We start from the raw sequence: 19898 nt of genomic DNA on the forward strand, positions 1-19898 counted from the left end.
CCCTATATGAATGTTTAGTAAACACTATGAAATAGTCACTGCATTTGATCCACAGAATATGAACACAATATTCACAAATTTTTGTAAATTCACATTGTAAATAAATTTGTAACCAGCAATCTGTTTTTCACATATTCCACCATCAGAATAAATCTGGCTAGAAGCCTTTTAGTTATAAAAATATTTCCTCAGCTCTAATTAACTACTTACTGGTCGCAGGCAACTCCTGAACTGAATTCCTTATTCATATGAAACTGATTTTAGTGGTGCCTTCATCCTGTTTGTTGGTTGTTTCTTTTATGCAAATAAGATGGCTTTTTGTAGCAAAACCTTGCCCTGATGTTATTTTTTTTTTTATTGCTACAAAAATGGTTTTCCATGCTTATTTTGTACAACGTGGGTCACCACCTTTCAAATATTGGGCTTGAATAAAGAGCATGCTCCCTCTCTGATTACCAGCACCGTTGTGATAGTGAAGCATCGTGCTGCAATTGGTTAAGGACAAATCTCTGCTGACAACCTATGTTCTAAATGGGGAGCTTTTGTTTCTTGCAAGCAATTAATTGCAAGACAAAGAATATTCAGAATGGTTCAAATAACTTTGAAATTGGTGGTAGCCCTGTATGTAATGACCCATTTACATGATTGGAAAACTCCCAATATCTATTCCATATTATTCATAATGTGAGCCACTTCTGTAACTTCTTTACTGATTGCCAGTGTTTCTCTACTGTTAGCAGCACTTTGATACCAGCTCTGATTTCCTGGGGTTCAAATCAATTCAGTCTCCTAGTCTGTGAAAGCTGTTGACTGGTGGTATTTTGTTATAGGTGAGGCTTGGTAGTTCAGTTGGTGTTAGCTCTAGGAATGGACTTGCTGTATGCTTATGTTCTGGGACAAAAGTAGATAACAAGGAGGATCTGCCCGATGTACTTACTGATTCGTCCCGTCTTCTGTTTGGGAAGGCAGAGGCAGTAACTGTAAAATTTTTCTGTTCAAGGTGAGTAAACATGGTGTTTTCTCCTTCTCCGTTGAGGACCTTGGAGAAGTGATAGCAAATATTTATATTTCTGGGTTTATTTCTTAGTTTCCACAATTGCTGAGTGCAACTGGCTTGTCTGTTGGGGGGGCGGGGGGGGTTGTGAACAACCAGAAAATGGTCAAGATTAACCTTCCCAGAGGCTATTCATTACTTGGGTCATTTGAAGCCCAGCATGCTTAAAAGCCTTTGAAAATGAAGGCTGAAATGTTGTAAAAGGAAAGGTTGAAAGGGTCCACTGAGATAGTCTGTGGCCCTTACACCACCTAACACACCATACAAAAAGGACTCCAGTTCTTCTGTTCATCTTAGTAAGCTTGCTGAGAACTACCTACTGACCGTTCAATAATACCAAAAATATCTTTTTGAGGATGGCCAAACTGATATCCACAAAGGAGAGGTTCCCTCTCTAGAGACAAATTAGGATTTACATATGGTGCCTATCTAATGGTATGCTTTGCTATTGCATACTTTGCTGAATAATGCTATATGCTTATAAATACTTATCACCTTGTTATGTGGACAAGGTAGTATGCATCTATTTCTTCACGTCAGTGTACAAAGACTGATGATTACTCTTGGCTGTTACTCTTCTGCATGTTTGCAAAGAAGATCTGCATATGTTTAAGCAGCTTTTGTTGCCTTTCATCTGCTATGGACACACGGTTGCAATCATAGCAAATCTTTAGGTTCTCTTAACACTATAGGTGTAGGCATGTTAGAAAACCAACCAACCAACCAACCAGTTAGTTGTGACCTAGCATATTTTAGTGCCTTTTTGAGTGTGGAAATGAAAATTTTTATAATAATGAATGGCAGCATGTACTAAAACTGTTTCTCTAGTATAGCTGTATGCCTCTTCCCACCCTACCTGTTGGCAAGAAAAGAGATACCTTCTAGAGGGATCTAATGAGAAGTACATTTAAACATTCTTTAAATCATTCTTTTAAATTTAGTTGGGATTTTACTGAACAGTCTTTGCTCTTTCCAGAAGAACCTCACTGAGTTTAGGTCCATCTACTGTGGAGATAGAATAAAAAGTACAGCCCTTCTTCCAGAGGTACAGTTAAGTACTTGCCTAGTATAATACCTAACTTGAGTTACAGACTAATATTTGACAGAAGAATTCACTGCTCTTTACCGACAGGGTAAGTATTTTGAATTTTGCATCTGAAGAGGCTGAAGCATGGGGAAAAGGCTTGGTATGCCTGTGACCTTTCAGCGGACTGCTGGCAAAACCGGGGATAGATTAGGTCGCCTCTCTGTCCTGTGTTTTGCCCTACTCCAGGGAGAATTCTTCATCAGATAATGGCACAGGAACTAGGCTAAGGCCCCCACAGGAGGCAGCTTTGAGAGTAATGTCCCGTACCTTTGTATTGGCATAAAGACTTTTGTAAATCATCAGTCTGATAACTGAGGTAGGGCAATGAAACGCCAATGCAGGTGATACTGCCAATGCACTTCTGTAGTCAGTGAAGTCTTTGTGCTTTATTGTGCTTTCAGGATCACTTTGTATCAGAGTAGGTAAGAATATGAACATTTCTGGTGGTTTCTTACAGGACATTTGTTCTTTTAGATTATACTTCAAGTGCTTTGCAGAGCTGTCTTGTCTTCAGTATTTTCAGAAAGCAAAAGACATGACTATATCCTGGTCCTCAGGGAGTGTTGGGAAGTAACAAAAAGCTTGGGACCTTGGGCTCTGCAGCAGGGCTTCTCTTGGTCTGGGTGAAAAAGGACAGTGTCTTTAGGTATTTCAGTTAGCTGTTAGGTTTGTTGTTGGTTGTTTTTTTTTAACTTCCCGGAGATGTGGAAACATTAACTTCCATATTTGGCATGTTGTACTGAAGTCTTGAAATTCTGGAAGTGATTGTTAGGTATTAAACAGAATCCAGTAGTTATTCTTGTTAATGTTGGTTAGCAACCAGGATTAAGAACAGATGTCACTGCTTACAAATTTGGTGATCTCTGGTAATTGACTTTTTTCATTAGTGGTATGCTTTTGAATGAGGTCAGGACAGAAATGAAATTTTGGATGAGCTGAGTGAATCTTCCTTTCCCTCTTGCAGCCAGAAAAAAAACAGAAAAATCAATCGGCTTTCTTCTGATTCCCTGTGCTACTTTATTTCCTGGTGATGGCTAGACTAGAAGTTGAAATACTGAGAAAATATTTACTGAATTTCCTATAATACAAAATTTCAATCTTATGGAAAGGATTAGGTTTTCCTGCAGGTATGACTTAAGTTACTGAATTAAATGAATTATAAGATAAAATAAAATTCTGCTTTTTGAACTGTTCTTACTGCATCGGAACACCTTTTGGCTCAGTATCACTGAGAAGGCTATTGCCAGCCTGGAGAATAGCTTTGATGTAAGTTCTATTTTAATAGGTTCTGCAAAAATACAAGCAGTTTTATCATTTATCTTTTTTCTGTCATGTAGTTAAGTGATACTGTCATTTCAAAACAAAAAGCAAACTAAAATGGCACAAACACCCCCCTCACCCAAACCTTAAATGTTAACAATTCAGTTTGTTTTTTAGCAGATGATTACACAAGTTTCTTGGTAGGCTGGAACTGACTCCACAGTGCCGGCATCATACGACATGGTGGCCTACGTTATGTTGAGTCATAATGGTTGCCAGAGATAAAACTTGTTGTTTTCTTTCCTAAAAAAAACATGAAAAATATCTCATTTATCATGTTTTTTATTACATCTTTATGCAGGTGGTCTCCATACCAGGAGACGAGCCTGATTGGGCAGGAGACTGGAGCCCCGAAGGGGAAACGGGCGTCTCCTACCCCTATTGGGAGGGTTGGCAGGTACAACATGTGGTGTTATGTGAGTCTATGGGAGCATCTGATCTTTTTCCCCCCTCACAGCGTGGGAAAGTTTCCAGTTCCAAAGCACCAGTCTGGTCTCCGTGTGTGGCTTTCTCCATAAACGGTGGTGTGGAAGTGTAAAGCATGCAGCGCATGTAATTTAAATCTCGAGCATGTGCCAGATACTCTTATCATTCTCCAAGTGGACATGCATGGAAGAGCTTCGTAAAGGGGCTCTGTCTGGGCCTGTCTTCTAAATTTTGTTTTGCTTTTCATGTATTCTTTTTTCTTTTGATGTAGAACTCGTTAAAGACTTCAACACGGCGAAAGAAGAGAACGTCTTTTAAAAGAAAAGCCAGCAAAAGAGGCAATGATGTAAGTATTCAAGTGCTTTGGAAATCAGGCTCCTCCTTTTTGTTTAAATGTCTAAATGCAGACTGCAAAGTTTAATTTTGTTACTGCAGTGTTTAATATTTCTTTTTTCCACTGAAAAATTCCACACTATTGAATTTTCTGTGAGAAAAGAGCAGTTTTGATAAAACTTGTATGAGAAGTTTTGTTTGCCAAGTTGATTTTTTTCAAGAAACAACATAGCAGACTCTGGAAGGACCGGCAGCCTAATGAAACAGTGTTCCCTTGGGATGTAAGAGACTCAGCTCAGACCCTTGGTTTCTACTAGGCAGAGCAGGGGTGTGAAACTGGGCTTGTGGAATCCATGGTGAGTGCACTGATGCAAGGGGTCTGGTCCGGTTTGAGGGTGTCTCCGTCACCTGATCTCACATTAGGAGTACTCTGTATGGAAAATTGACACTGGGCCACACAGAGAGAGAAAACAGATGGATGATCTGATGGCTTGATTTACCATGACCATGTAGCTTATAGAAGATCTAGTTTTCCAGACTTTGCCTAGTGGTTTAGTTATATAGGCGAACAGCAGCCTCCTGGGAGAGGTGAAGGGAGACTCGCCTCTGCATAGCCAGGGCGCTCCTCGTTAAGGTCCTCACTGGAGTGCTGGGAGAACTGCAGGCCAGAAACTTGAATCTGTATCTGCCACAGCCCTCGCTACTGGGCACTCAGGTGTCCTGCAGGGATAGGGAGTAGGGGGACAAATAGTTTTCTCATTGACATGTCATGTTTGACTTGTGGCATTTGTTCAAAGGTGGGAGGATGGTAAGGCCAAGAGTTCGAGGGCAGATCATCAGCAAATAAGCCCTGATACAACTTGTCTGTTAGGTTAAGGAAATAAGTAGCTTATCTCATTCTATTTCCCATTGGAAAATTGTTTGTAATAGAAATAGCACTTTATCTGACATGTTATTAGTGCTGTGTGAATTATTTTTTTTTTTCTTGGGGGGGGAGGAATAACATAGAGTAAAATTCTAAAATGGTTTTGTGCTGGCCTGAATTGATTCTCTCCCAGCCCCTCCCTCCCCACCCCCCCACCCCCACCCCCCTTATTTTCTTACTCAGTTGTCTCAGCTGAGTACCACGTTAACATGACTGTTCTATTTCAAGTACCTGAGGTTGTTTTGTCAGAGTTAGGTTGAGGCTCCTGCATGTTGTATGCCAGGGAAACATATATAGGTTGTACTAAAGCTGTTTTTTGCTTCTGTTTCTCAGGATAACAAAGGTCGGCCATTTGTGATAAAGCCTATCTCCTCTCCACTCATGAAACCACTACTGGTTTTTGTCAATCCAAAAAGTGGAGGGAATCAGGTAAGAACATGACGTGGTAATCATGTAAGGACATCGTCCAGGTCACAAAGTTTTAGTTTAACAACAGTGTTTCTGCAAATTAGACTAGTTCTTGGTCAGTCAGACAGGAAGAATGCTATGCCTGAGCTGCAGTCCTCAGAAGAGGTCCTTGCTGTTGAATGCTCTTTCCACTTCAGCGGAATTGCATGGATGGAATGGATGCTTAAGTATTTCAGCAATTGCATTTTTATCTTCAGACTGTTTAAAGGAATCTAAAATTGTAGTTTGGAGGTTTCCAGAAGACTTCATCTTTCCACAGAAAATTCAGATTGCCAGTGAAGTCTTAGACTTTTATCCAAAAAGTGGTTTAATTTTACTAGGAAAGCCTAGTTCAATTAGTCAGTGTGAAATGACATATTTTTATGGCATCTAAAAAATCATTACTGGTCTTGTCCTGTACCCCAGAGCACAAAGTTTCAGTGACTAACATACAGCAGACTTCTTTCTTAGGGTCCTTGGAACTGAAATTTATCCAAGTGAATGTTTTTTAGGTTGGCTCTGAGTGCCTTTTGATAAACAGGGCCTTCTAGTTGAGAAGTAGTGATTGATGTAAGATACAACAGAGGCCTGCAGAGCATAGGGAATAGCATAGCTGCCACTCACTGTCTCCCTGTTAGAAGAATTAGGGAAGATATAAAATTAAACTGCTAAGACTATGATTCAAAACAAAGGAAAATGTTGGTCCTTCTCACATTGTGTAGTTCAGCTGCAAAACCCCTTGCCTTAGGATGTTGTGAATGCTAAAAGTTTACCTGGGCTGCATGTTACTAAAGTCCTGTACCCTCCTCTGGCTCAAGAATTCTATGAGCTGCAAATAGCTGAGGCTGTGAGAATACCTACAGCAAACATCACATTTATTTTCTCTGTTATACTTTTCCTAGGCACTTTGACTGCTATTCTTGGTTCTCCACTTGGGGAAAGGTGTCAGACAGAGGAGCCATCCCTCAGAGCGGGGAGCTTTTGAAAATTCCTGATTTGCATCCACCAGGCCATGTCTGAAAGGCATTATTTAATTACTTGGGAGTACAAGCTTGACCCATAGGGTTCTTAGTCCTGTTCTGCTAGTGAGACATCCTACCAATTTGCCTGGGCAGAACACAAAGGAATAAAACTGACTATCTGGAATATGAACCCAAGAGCTTGAGAAAGCAGAAATTACATCTTTAGATGATGGGCTGGCCACACTGCACTGAGTGAGGGGGCACTGGGACAGCTGTAGCCCATAGAGTCCTTGACTACTCCTTTATTAGATGGAAGAGGGCTGAAATGATGAGTATTCATGGTGGTGATGGTGGTGGTCAAAGCAATGTCATTGCCTGGATGTTGGGCAGGACACTGTTTAATAGGATGGTGACTTCACCCACAAGCTTAGTTCAACTTCTTGCTGTCATGGATGGCTGGGGGTGGTGTGGGATAACTAAGGTTTCTTCTTGCTGCAGGTGGTGAGAGACAGGAGAACAGGTTTCTGTGGGAGCTGAACCTTTGGTCTGACTCCAAATGCCTGTTCTTATGAACCATTAGTGATCTGTGTTGTTAAATTTAATCTGTATGTATGCACGTGCACCCTGACCAGATTCGTTGGTTGCTATTCTACAGAGTGGTCATCTGCCGTGCCACTTTCTAGTTTGTCTTTTTATTGGTTTATATTTGCTTTATAAAGCACAGAAGAAAGAAAAGCGGTCCAAATATAGAGAATAATGAACATTATTATTTCTAATAATCATTAAACTATTTATAATTTCCATTCATTTGATTTTTCTCTATTCCTAGGGCACCAAGGTTCTCCAAATGTTTATGTGGTATTTGAATCCACGCCAGGTCTTTGATCTCTCTCAGGAAGGGCCAAGAGATGCGTAAGTTCTCAAGCCTTCAGCGCTGTGGACCATAATTCTTTTCTGATCAGGAAAGCAGACAAAAGTCTAGCTTGGATAGATTAGTAGGCTGTGTATGAGGTTTACGTATCCAGGTTTTGGTAGCAGAGGGACGGCCGCAGTGGTGGCCTCTATGAGAAGAGATCAGGGGCTGCCCCTGTGTCAGACAGAGCCAGTTCCAGATGGCTGCAAGACAGATTTGCTGCTGATCCCAGTGCCTGACCATTCCCTAATGGCTGAGCATTCCAATGGGCTGAGACTGCCTCCAGATTCCTATACGTGACAGCAACATGCAACTGTCTGTGCTTGCTGAGTAACTAAGTCAGCTTATCTGGGTAATAGTTGAAGTGTGAACCTCTTCCAAGGGAGGAAGGGAGGACCTGTCTTTAAAGGGCTGATTTATGCTGCTAAGGGTTAAGAGACCATCCTTCTATGGTATTTGAGATAGGGATACTTGCTTTGCCTAACCATCTGTTCAGTGCTACTTTCACAAGTTAGGCAGCACAAAAAGATATAAAATCAGATATTTGCCTGTATATGAACGGTCCAAGTATTTGCTATTCAAGGCACCTAAATTCTTTTCACTGCAGAAGTATCTCTGCTGATGATCCTTTCAGGATGTATGGATGCTTTAAGGTAGACATACAGTTTGTAGAGCTGTGTAACGTTGTTACAGGAGGATTAGGTCCTCTGGTCACTCAGCTCTCTCTGTGAATGTACCCCCTCCAGTAGGAGATATTTCATTAATGCCTCTCTTTCATGCAACTGAAGGAGCAGGTCTTCAACAGGTGCTTTTTTGGCTGTCCTATTGGTAACTTAGATCAGATATCCAGAGAAAGAAGTCTATTAGATAGTCTTGCCTTTTGTGGTGTTAAAAAAAAAAGTTACCAGTTGAAGAAGCTGTCATGTTCTACATGCTTCAGAAATGGTGGCTTAGCAAATTCTGATGAGGAACATTAAATTTTGTTTAAAACTCTCAATATTTATATTTGTTTGCTGTAGGATAGGAGAAAAATGAAAGTTTTTTGTCATCTGCAGAGGGAACATGAAAATTTTCCTTTCAGATTTAGAATCATAAAATCCTTTAGGTTGGAAAAGACCTTTTTGATCATCAAAGCCAACTGTTAACCCAGGACTGCCAAGTCCATCAATAAACCATGTCCCTAAGCAACACATCTACACATTTTTAAAATGTCTCCAGGGATGGTGATTCCCCCACCTCCCTGGACAGCCTGTTTCAGTGCTTGACAACTCCTTCAGTGAAGAAATTTTTCCTAATATCCAATCTAAACCTCCCCTGGCATAGCTTGAGGCAGTTTCATCTTCTCCTGTCCCTTGTCCAGGAGATGTCCCCCAACTTGTCTACAACCTTCTTTCAGGCAGCTGTAGAGAGCAATAAGGTCCCCCTTGAGTCTCCTCCTCTCCAGACTAAACAATCCCAGTTCCCTCAGCTGCTCCTCCTAACACTTGGGCTCCAGACCCTTCACCAGCTCCCTTGCCCGTCTCTGGACACAGTCCAGCATCCCCACACCCCTCTTGAAGTGAGGGGCCCAAAACTGAGCACTGTATTTGAGGTGTGGCCTCACCAGTACTGAGTGTAGAGGGATGATCATCTCCCTAGTCCTGCTGGCCACACTGTTTCTGATACAAGCCAGGAATCTGTTGGCCTTCTTGGCCACCTGGGCACATTGCTGGCTCATGTGCACCCACGCCCAGGTCTTCTTTGGCTGGGCAGGTTTCCAGCCACTCTTCCCCAAGCCTGTAGCGCTGTGTGGGGTTGTTGTGACGCAAGTGCAGGACCCGGCACTGACCCTTGGTGAACCTCATCCAATTTGCCTCAGCCCACTGCTGCAGCCTGTCCCGATCCCCCTGCAGAGCCTTCCTGCCCTCCAGCAGGTCAGCACTCCTCCCTGACTTGGTGTCATCTGGAAACTTGCTGAGGGTGCACTCGGTCCCCTCATCCAGATTGTCAATAAAGATATTAAAAAGCAGTTTAAAAGGAGTTTCCATGTAGCATGGCAACATGCTAAACTGATCAAATACATCTCAAGAGGTACTGCCTGACCATGGAGCTGGTTCATGTCCTAGGGGTTTTATGTGTGCGTGAAGATGTGAAGTGAGGCACAGGGCTCAGGTTGGGTTGGGGCTGATGCTGCCTGCAAGTGCTAGGGCTGATGCCTCCTCATGGCTGAGGCTTTTGGTAACACTGAGATTATTTTTTTATTATTATTATGTTTCTACCTCCACTAACATCCTTAATAATAAATATTTGAAAATGCAATAAGGGGCAGTTAAACGGTTGCTTGGCAAAGTGCATGAGAAGTGCCTGTGTTACTGTTCTGACCTTTTTCCCTTTTCTCCCTACTGGCCAGACTGGAGCTGTACAGAAAAGTGCCAAACCTGCGGATTCTGGCCTGCGGTGGGGATGGGACGGTAGGTAGCTGGCGGATGATTATGGGGCTGCCAAGTGGTCATATTCCTCGTGGTGTGGGTTTCCCACCTCGTGATGCCTGCAGAGCCAGATAATGTATCTTGCGCTTGTGAAATCTACATTTTTTTATTATTTTTGTTTTTAATTGTGTGGCATATCCTGCGTAGTTATGGGGTCAGATCATAATGTCCAAGGCTCTATCTTCTTTATGCATAAAGATTAGGTATAGCAGACTAACTTTGCAGGCCTCCTCTGGCTACTTACACAGATCTTGGGGTCTAGCAGGTTAAGTCAGTGTCTGGGAGCCATTAAATCTTAATTTCTGCCCCTTCATGCTAATAGTCCTCATGAAGTCCAAGTACAGTCAAGTAGTGTCCCCGCTGGGCCTAAAGAAAGTGAGTTTCCACGCTTTCTTTACAAAGCGTCTGTAAGGAAGGGTATTGCATTGGTCATACTACTAGCCTGGGGTCTGGCAAGGTCCAGGTTCAGTATTTCTCTTTGCTACTGAATTTCTGTGTGTTCTTGGATAGGTGAATAGGGTCCAGTTTTTAAAGGATTCAGGCACTTTCAGTTGGAGACAGGGTCTGGAGGCCACAGTGGTAATGGAGGTATTACAACTGTATTACTCTTTTCAGTACTTAGGAATATTGTAAATCTCAGTCTGTGCTACTGGGTGATTAAATACAGTTGAAGAACTGACCTTCAATCTCTGTGAAGCTCCATTCCCCAAACCTGCATTTGATAATAGCTGTAACCGTAGGTATGGTAAGGAAAATGCATACTGCTTGCAAGGTGCAGTGACTGGCCAGGACAGATCTATGTAGGTGCTTAGGACAGGAAGAGGATTTCTTTTTTTCTGTAGTGAGCTGAACCCCTACCCTTAACCCATTTCTGCTTGAATTTCTGGGGGAGCTTTCTGTTCAGCTTCTGTGCTCAATTGTAGGGGTTATTAATACCAGTGCTTCCCCTGCAGGCATGAAGGAACAAATAAAAGTGATTAAACTACTGTCTTGGTGGTAAAATAAGATATTACTGTTAGCGAATTGTGGACTTTTCCTGACAAGTGTACAAAGCGTTACTTTAGCAGGAGATGTAAGCTGCAAAAAAGTGTTTAAGGCTGTTTCTGAAAGTCTTTTTCTTCCACCTGAGGAAGCCAGTATTTTAATAGGGGAAAAAAATTTCATCTCGAAAATATTAAAATAGAAATGCATGCAACTACATGGAGTATGACCATCCTCCGTTTTCCCTTTGCCTCAGTGCAAGCGACAGGTGGCAGCACCCTCTCGTTAGTATGAGCAGCACTCCACCATCACCTTTGCTGCTGCTCAGTTTGAAGCAAATTAATATCTAGTTATTCCCAAAGCCATTACCTCTAGAAATGAAAAATCTGGCTCAAATGGACTTAATGAATATTCAATGAGACCAGATGATACCTTGCATTATTGAGGTGAATCAAAACTTATTGTAACTTTTCCATCATTGCTGCTTGCTGTTCCTTTCCAGGGCATAAGCGGAAAGCTTTGCGTTCAAAGCAGTCAGGAGCTTTCTGTTTACAGGGAAATGGTAGTCTGTGTCATTCTTGATTGTAAAACTAATGTACAAGGTTTAGAAATGACTTCAAGTTAAATAGCAATGTTGTACTTAAAAACTTGTACTTTGAAGTTTCTGTGTATCAGTTAAAAGCATTTACAAAAGCGGTAGGTATTGTAATGCTTCCTGTAGCAGTGGGATGCTGAGGCACAGATGTACAGATGAAGTCAGTGGCAATGACTAAGGGCTTATGACAAAGGACTCTTAAAGAAGTCCTGGTCCCAATGAAGTTATTTGGACTCTTTATTCTGTCTCCCGTTATCAATACTGAAGGATAGATATTTTGAAAGGTAGAGGATTACTCACCCCCGAAAAATCCCTTGAGGACTCTACTCTAGTCCTACTGTGGTGCCTATGATAGACCTAAGTACCTTTGGCGACAGCCAAGTTCATGAGAGTTGTAAGTGATTCAGACGTCTGTTGTCAGACAGTGAGCTGTGTAATATGGGATCACATCCCAGGTGAGCGCTTTAATAATTAGACAAATGCTTGTGATAAATAACTGTCTGATAAATGATATTTATACAAAATAAAATCTAGCAGTCAAAAGACTCAGAGAAAGACATGCCCTAGAATATGAATAGTGTGGTGGTTGATACATTTATCAGGCTACCCCCTCTGCAGTCCTTCAAATCCCAGTTGTTCCCAATGCCCGTATTGTACTGGGTGCCTTTCATGAAGTTCTAGTGTCATCGTACTTTGGGTTAAGAATATTTAAAAAATCATAATAATAATAGTTGAGGGAGGAAAAATCCTGTCCAGCTGCAGACAAGATTTCAGCTTTCTGTCTTATTTAAAAGCTCACGTTTCCAGTAGAGATAGTATCTTTGAACACTGGCATCAGGCAAAAAGGAAAAAAACCAAACAAAACCAAAACAACCCAAACCAAGTTTTGTCTTATATTTGTTTTTTCTTAATTCTTTATTTAAAAATTAATCACAGGTTCTTTCACAGACTGTAATTTTTTTTAAAGATGAGAAATAGTTTAAGAAACAGTCCTGTTCTCTTGTTGCAAGAATTTCAGTCATAAAAAGTTCAATAACATCTTCAGCCACAATTCTTTCCCCGCTTGGAAACTGCCATTCAATGAAAACAAAACATTTTACAGTAATTTGTTCCTTCTGGCTAGATTTGTATTTGAAAGTTTTATGCAGTGCAGAACAGGGACAAGAGAGAGAAACAGCTCTCTAAAATAACTAATAACTTATGATACAAAAGAGCCAGATTCATTGTTCCAACCCAAAGCCTTAAATACTGAGCATTAGTTTGTCTTTTATTCTAGTCTTTTGTTCTTTTATATAGATGCGTGTATATTTATACACATATGACTAGACTATATATATTATATATTATGCTTTGCACTGTGTGAAATAATTCAGCACCAAGGTCTCTGGGGAATGGGAGACCTGTGGGCAAGTCTATGCTTGCCTTCATTTGGACCCTCTGTTCCAGGACATGCTCTGAGTTACCATGCTGTTTTAGTGTGTCTCTTGCATTTTGTTTCATAACAGTTGTCAAAGGTTTGGTTTCCTTTAGCATAACGGCAATTAAAAAAATAATCTTGAATTGTCCATATAATTCCTAATTTTTAAATAACGCTATTTTTCAGAGCAGTATTTAGGCAGTCTTATAATACCAGGTATAATTCTATGTGTTTTCATTTCCTGCTTGAAGAACAGCAAATTCTGTGCTCCCTTTACTCAGTATCTGTGTGTTCTGTTAAAGGCAGCCAGTGTCAGTGTTCACATCCCATCACTTCTGCTTGCACAGGGGCTTCATGAAACCTATCGTGCCTGCTCTCCGAAAGGCAAAAACGCAGATGCATCTGTTGTAGAGTTAAATTTCAGACACCCTCTTCTTTTCCTTCATTTTGTTTTACTTGATCTTCTCTGTAGAGGGGTGTTGTGACTTAACCCCAGCCAGCAACTAAGTACCGCACAGCTGCTTGCATACTGCCCACACCCACCCCAGTGGGATGCAGAGGAGAATCAGAAAAAAGTAAAGCCTATGGGTTGAGGTAAGAATAATTGTAACAAAGAGGAGAGGGAGAGAGGTCATGCACAATTCAGTTGCTCGACACCCACTGACCAGTGCCCAGCTAGTACCCGAGCAGTGATTGATGAACCCGGGCTGACTCCCCCCCTGTTTATATACCGAGCATGGCATTCTATGGTATGGAATATCCCTTTGGCTAGTTTGGATCAGCTGTCCTGGCTATGCTCCCTCCTGGCTTCTTGAGCACCTGCTCACTGGCAGAGCATGGGAAGCTGAGAAGTCCTTGACTTAGAGTTAGCAAGAACTAAACCATCAGTATGTTACCAACGTTGTTCTCATACTAAATCCAGAACACAGCACTGTGCCAGCTACTAAGAAGAAAATTAACTCTACCCCAGCTGAAACCAGGACAAGGGAAACAATCAAAATATGTCTCCTTCTTTTTTCCCATCCCTTTTAATCTTCCTGACTAACAGTTCTCTCCATTTCCCATTTCATAGGTGGGCTGGATCCTCTCTATCCTCGATGAGCTGCAACTCAGCCCCCCGCCTCCTGTGGCTGTCCTTCCGCTTGGCACTGGGAATGACCTTGCCCGCACCCTCAACTGGGGTGGGGTAAGCACTGACTGGGGTGCCCCTATGTGTGGGCTCTCAGCTTGCTGCTCTGATTTAGTTGTGTAGGGTAGAACTTCATTTGGGTTAAAATAGCAGGCATGGCTGTGTCCGAGGTCTGCTTCAGTTAGGCACAATAGTTTGGTTCAATTTCCAGCCTGGGATCTTGAATTATTAATATTGTAGTTGTAATAAAAGTGTTCATAGAGATATCTGTCTGGTAGCTCAGGCCAAGTAATAAGGATGTGCAGGCTTCTAATTTAAGCACAGTTTAAACTTTATTTCTCTGTATTTATTCTGAACTACACCACTGGAGTTATTCCAGGCAAGGCAAATACACTTTCAGTTCCTCTCCTTATGACCTTACTTTGCCTGCCCAAGACTTGTGTACCTCAGCAATAGCTTGTTAAAATACTTGATATATCAATATTTAGCAGTATTTTGAGGTGTTATTAGGAACATTTGATCTGGAGTTTTTAAGCCTGTGTAAAAGGAGGGAGGTCTGTGAGGTAATTAACAGTGAGTTTCTTTGCTTCCACTGTCTGTGGCTGATACTCTGGTGACACTCTGCTGTCAGGGTTACACAGATGAGCCAGTGTCCAAGATCCTGTGCCATGTAGAAGATGGAACAATTGTCCAGCTGGACCGCTGGAATCTCCAGGTTGAACGCAACCCTGATTTGCCACAGGATGAGCTGGAGGATGGGGCACGTAAGGTTAGAGATGCCTTTTTCCCACAGAGACTATAGGATGCTTAAAAGCACCTTTGTGTTACACCATAAACTGAACGGGTGGGGAAGATCTAAAACTTTTTAATTCTCTAGTTGTATCTCTTCCTTCTGTTCTTTTCATGTGTTAGTGATTCCAGAGGTGTGTGAAATGTAATGCATACCAGCCATTTATTTGGTGGTTGTTTTTCTCTAGTTAACCTGGTGTAGCAGGAGAAGCAACACTGTGACTACCATCCATTCCAAATTAGACAAAACTAAAAGCAGGATGTAGAATTTTATTCCTTAGGATTTTGCTAATGGATACCAACTGTTTCCTACTTTACAGCAAGGTGTATTTTTGTATTTAACTACTTTGTGTGTGAGTCTCCATTAGTGTATCTTGATAGTTGAAGGATGGGAAGATTTTTATGTGAGGAGATCACATTTATAGTAATATTTCATTTGGACTGGAGATGTTGAAAGTGTTACAGTCATTTAAAAAAAAAAAAAAAGATTCTGTGGACCATTTTACTATTCTCAGTTATAATTTCCAGCCTATCTAGTGGATGTTACTGTTCTGTCATCTACAGCCCTGCTGGGCCTGTATAATGATGAAGAGGCCAGATGTGTGTTTCCCTGCCTCATGCATTCTCAATAGAATTAGGGCATCTTGTCTGGGACTTGTGTTGCTTCTGATTGTATAAGAAGCAGGAAGAACACAGCTTGAGTTTCATTTGCCATGCTGAGCTTGAAGTGCCAGCAATTAGGAGAACCTTTGTATTGACATGTTAGGTGGAGCAGCATTATGGGAAATCTTAGTGACAACTTAAGGAATGCTTTAATGTGCTTATAAGGTTACATATATGATCAAAAAGCTCTGTGGATGTGTTTGTGTTCTTTGGGCTTTTGTATCTAATCTAATCATCTTCCACAAGCCATTACTAACCTTCAGAGCAGCTTTCTGCACACATTTTCCTGTTATGTTCCACTTTATTCTTTGGAGGTTTTCATGTGATACCATGTTAAAAGTATTTAATTCCTGAAATGCTTCATTCATGTTATTTTTACATGTCTTTTTCTTATCCAATTACAGCTTCCTCTTAGTGTCTTCAATAATTATTTCAGCCTTGGATTTGATGCGCATGTTACACTGGAGTTCCATGAATCTAGAGGTAATGGGAACTTTTTGTTTCCTTAGCCTTGGGAGTGGGTAGCTATTTCATGAATTACAAATGGAGTGAGATTTAACATCCTGTTCTTATAATTCAGAAAGAAAGCCGGAACATAAAAACCCAAGATACATACAAGTGGGAAGAAAGTGATTGTATTATGAATTTGCAAGGGACTTAATCATTTAAAAATTAAAAAAAGTACAAGGAAAAAGGGCATTCACTGTAGGTAAAGGGCTAAAAGGGAATCATTTCAAAGTTTTTAATCTTCTAAAGAAGGTACCAAGTACAGATATAAAGGAAGCTTATGCTGATGCAGAAGTGTCAGAATAAGAGCAGAAAGAACAACAAATGTGTCAGGTGCAAGTGTGGAGATGGAGGGAGGAGAAAAGCTGCAAGGCTGTGGAAGTAACAGGAGGATAATTGTGTTCTCAAGCTCAACAGCTGTTACTTATAGATGAGTATAGCATAACATCACTGGACTTGGTACAGACCCAGAGTGTTTCTTCGCAAGTGAAAAGTTTTAATGTCCACAAAACTGTCAGGAATCTGAGCTGTTGTAGCATCTTGTTTGTCCCCTTGCCAATAGCTGTTATACCATCCCATACAGATCCAAATGTGGCTTAGCGGTGGGTGGGCTTTGGACTGATGTGAACTGCTCTATTTACATGGTTTCGGCAAGTATGCTTGTAAAAATAAACTTCGTTCAGTTGTCTGTGTTCAGCTTTTGGTCATTTCACCTTCATATGCAGGTATTTTTTCTGAAATACAGCCTCCCCTATCTTTACTTTCATACTATCAGAGTGTCATTTCAAGATGAAAAGATAGCACCGTAATGCCATGCTAAGTAAAGAGCAGGATACATGATGGAATGAACTAATGCATATTTTATAATGTTTAAGACTGCCTCAAGCTTTAGGAATAATAATGAGGGGCCACAAAAAGGGTACAGGAATGAATTGATGACAGCTGTATGCATTTTTTTTATGAATGCATATCACTATGCATCGCTAATATGACTGTGAATATACTGTACAGATTAAATGCTTGGCTACTTTCTCACCTAATGGTGGCATTACTTAATAATGAAGTTATGGAGCTCTATAAAGAATGGACATTATTCCAGAGATGCCAGTGTGTTAAAAATTTACGTGGGTGAAAAAATACTTGGCAGAGCAAGCTGTGTGTCTGTGAGTGGGTGTGTGTGGTCAGGAGAGCTTTTCATAGTGCAAGTTCTGCTCTTACGTGTTATTATTGCTGGCACATTCCTTACCTTCCCAAATACTAAAATGTACAAAGTGAGTCCTATGTTATTTTAGGAGAGAAAAGCCTATAGCATTTCTGGTGTGTGTGTTCTATTGTTTTTCATGTGGAACTGGAGTTTTTCAGCCTGGAGAAGAGAATGCTCAGAGGAAACCTTACTGCAGCCCTTCAATACTTAAAGCAGGCTTATAAGGGTGATGGGCACAGACTTTCTAGTAGGGCCTGTTGAGATAGGGTGAGGGGTGTAATGGCTTTAAACTAAAAGATAGTAGATTTAGACTAGGTAAAAGGAAGAAATTTTTTACAAGGAGGGTGATGAAATACTGGAACAGGTTGCTCAGAGAGGTGGTAGATACCCCATCTCTGGAAACGGGCAAGGTCAGGTTGGATGGGGCTCTGAGGAATCTGATCTAATTTGAAGACGTCCCTGCTCATTGCAGTGGGGTTAGACTAGATGACCTTTAAAACTCCCTTCCAACCCAAGCTATTATGTGATTCTATGAATTAAGCAGTGCAAAACAGATTCTGATCTCTTTTACAATTGTTGAAATCCAGAGAAACTCTTAGCAACACTTCAGCACTACTTAAAGCACTTTCACAGCTGTAGCACTTGGTCCGTTAAGATAAGTTGTTGTATGCGGTTGCTTATGCTGAGCTAGTGTAATCACATATAATAAAACAAACAAGTGCCATTCCTCTCCCCACCTCCCCACAGTAAATGAAATTGATTTGAGCTCTCAGCCTATCAGGGCACTTTATGCAATAGAGATTGATCAATTCTTATATTTAGAATAAGCAGTGATTGTGATGTCTCAGAGGAATCTGTGTGTGAACGTGGCCTTTGCCATGGCAACCTCTATACTTTGCTTGTGACTAATCAGATTGAGCCTTGAGGGTTGGTGGTTGGCTCCAAGCCTAATGTATTTAGCTCTTCTTCAGGAAATGTTCTGAGTAGCAACTCTTTCCAGTTTCCTCTCTTGGTATACTTATGCTTTGGTGGAGCAGGGGAGAGACAATTTACTTTATCCCTGTTGACATGCCACTTGATCCCTCAGCTCTAGAGGAGTGTTCATTTGCAGGACACCCCCCCCTGCCGCGCACACACACACAGTCTAACATATTCTATTTCCTACTCCTTTGATGGCTTGGGAATGGTGAGGATGGGGTGAGCCTTGGGTATGCAGTCAGTGATTACTTCTGCAGTTAGTTGCACTCAACTTTAGGTTCTATTCCACATGGTAGAAAGAGTCGCTCCTCTGCTATGTCAGAAGTAGGAGCAGTTTAGTATGTTGAAGGACTGCTGAATCAGTGACTCCAGAAAGGCTCCTTTTCTGTTCTAAACTGGGGCTTTGGTTCTGTTCAGTGTTCGCTGTAAGATCCGTGTAAGAGCCAGTGTGCTGGTGGCTGCTGTCTGGAGCCATCGGGCATAGCCATGTCAGAGAGCGTACAGCACAGGCACTGAACCTTCGTGAGCCTTCTGCTTCTTAGCATGGGGTGCCGAGGCTTCCTGCAATGAGCTGTCAGCTCAGTAAGTGAGATGAGACTGACTTAAGCAGTTAAAGTAATCATTTGAAGAAGAGGTGCCCCTGACTGCATTCCAGGCTCACCCGCAACATAACAAATGGGTGATACAGTAGCTGGGCTAACAATCAAACAAGAAATACAAAGTAGCCCATTCTTACAAAATGAAGCCATATCCTGTGAGATGTAACGACCTCAAAGAGAACTGGAAGCTTTGTTTCAAGTGGTCATTTGAGAAGATTTAATACGGAAGTGTTCATATCGGTGTGAGGCTTTAGCCAGAAAGACTATCTGGATAGTGGGATGTTTTCACTAGGGGATCTCTGAGCAGGGATAGGTGGTTGGTACCACCGCTGAGTACAGTGTCAGAAGGGCTGCTTCTGAAATCTCAGGGTGCTACAGACGAGGAGAGCTTTCCCAATGAGGCATGAGAATGACCTGTATTATTCTGGGAAACATGCCTTATACTGGGAGATTAAAGGAGCTCCATTTAGCTTATCGGAAAGAAGGTTAAGAGGCGATTTAATCACTGCCTGTAAGTATTTACTCAAGGAGAAGATACGTGATGATTCAAGGCTCTTTAATCTGACAGAGAAGTATAATAAGATTTAGCAGTTGGCAATTGAAGTCTGAAAAGTTCAGGATAGGAGAAAAAACCTCCCCATACATTTTAACAGGGAGAATAATTAATCATTAGATGTGCATTACTACTGGACTATTAAAATTATCCATCACTTGGAGCCTAATCAAAGTGAAGCAGCTCTCTAAACAGGTTTTAGAGTAACCACTCATTTTCCCCGCCCCCCCCCCCCCCGGAATATTTAGGTAGGGATGTTTATTCCTCAGTACCTCTTTGTAACACAAGGGGGTTTTTTGTCTTGTAATTTACTAATACTTTACTCCTGCTTCAAAGCATGGGTTAGTGTTCTGTGTATTTCTAATAGTTTTTAGAGTTGTGTGTTAGTAGAAACAGTCTCACAAATGGTACTGAGGAATCATAAGATGGATAGTCTGAGAGGTGCTAAATCAACTGGTTGTATTCTTGTTACCTCTTTACTCACATTTCCATCTATTTTCACTCTACAGGAAAGGGGTACAATTAAATATCTATGTTTGAAATGTGAT

The 19898-nt window shown here is 41.3% G+C and overlaps 1 protein-coding gene across 7 annotated transcripts in view; it reads left to right on the forward strand.

The window, feature by feature from the left end:
- Nucleotides 1-19898, forward strand: part of DGKI (diacylglycerol kinase iota) — a 233878-nt gene that overhangs the window by 105735 nt on the left and 108245 nt on the right. For all 7 annotated transcript variants that reach the window (XM_037389986.1, XM_037389987.1, XM_037389988.1 and 4 more), the window contains exons 9-15: nucleotides 4159-4233; nucleotides 5479-5574; nucleotides 7384-7466; nucleotides 9857-9917; nucleotides 14001-14114; nucleotides 14689-14826; nucleotides 15914-15992. In XM_037389986.1, coding sequence (XP_037245883.1) covers nucleotides 4159-4233; nucleotides 5479-5574; nucleotides 7384-7466; nucleotides 9857-9917; nucleotides 14001-14114; nucleotides 14689-14826; nucleotides 15914-15992 — 646 coding nt within the window. The remainder of the gene's footprint in view (nucleotides 1-4158; nucleotides 4234-5478; nucleotides 5575-7383; nucleotides 7467-9856; nucleotides 9918-14000; nucleotides 14115-14688; nucleotides 14827-15913; nucleotides 15993-19898) is intronic.

The sequence above is a fragment of the Falco rusticolus genome, chromosome 5, assembly GCF_015220075.1.
Source record: "Falco rusticolus isolate bFalRus1 chromosome 5, bFalRus1.pri, whole genome shotgun sequence".
Classification (NCBI taxonomy): Eukaryota; Metazoa; Chordata; class Aves; order Falconiformes; family Falconidae; genus Falco; species Falco rusticolus.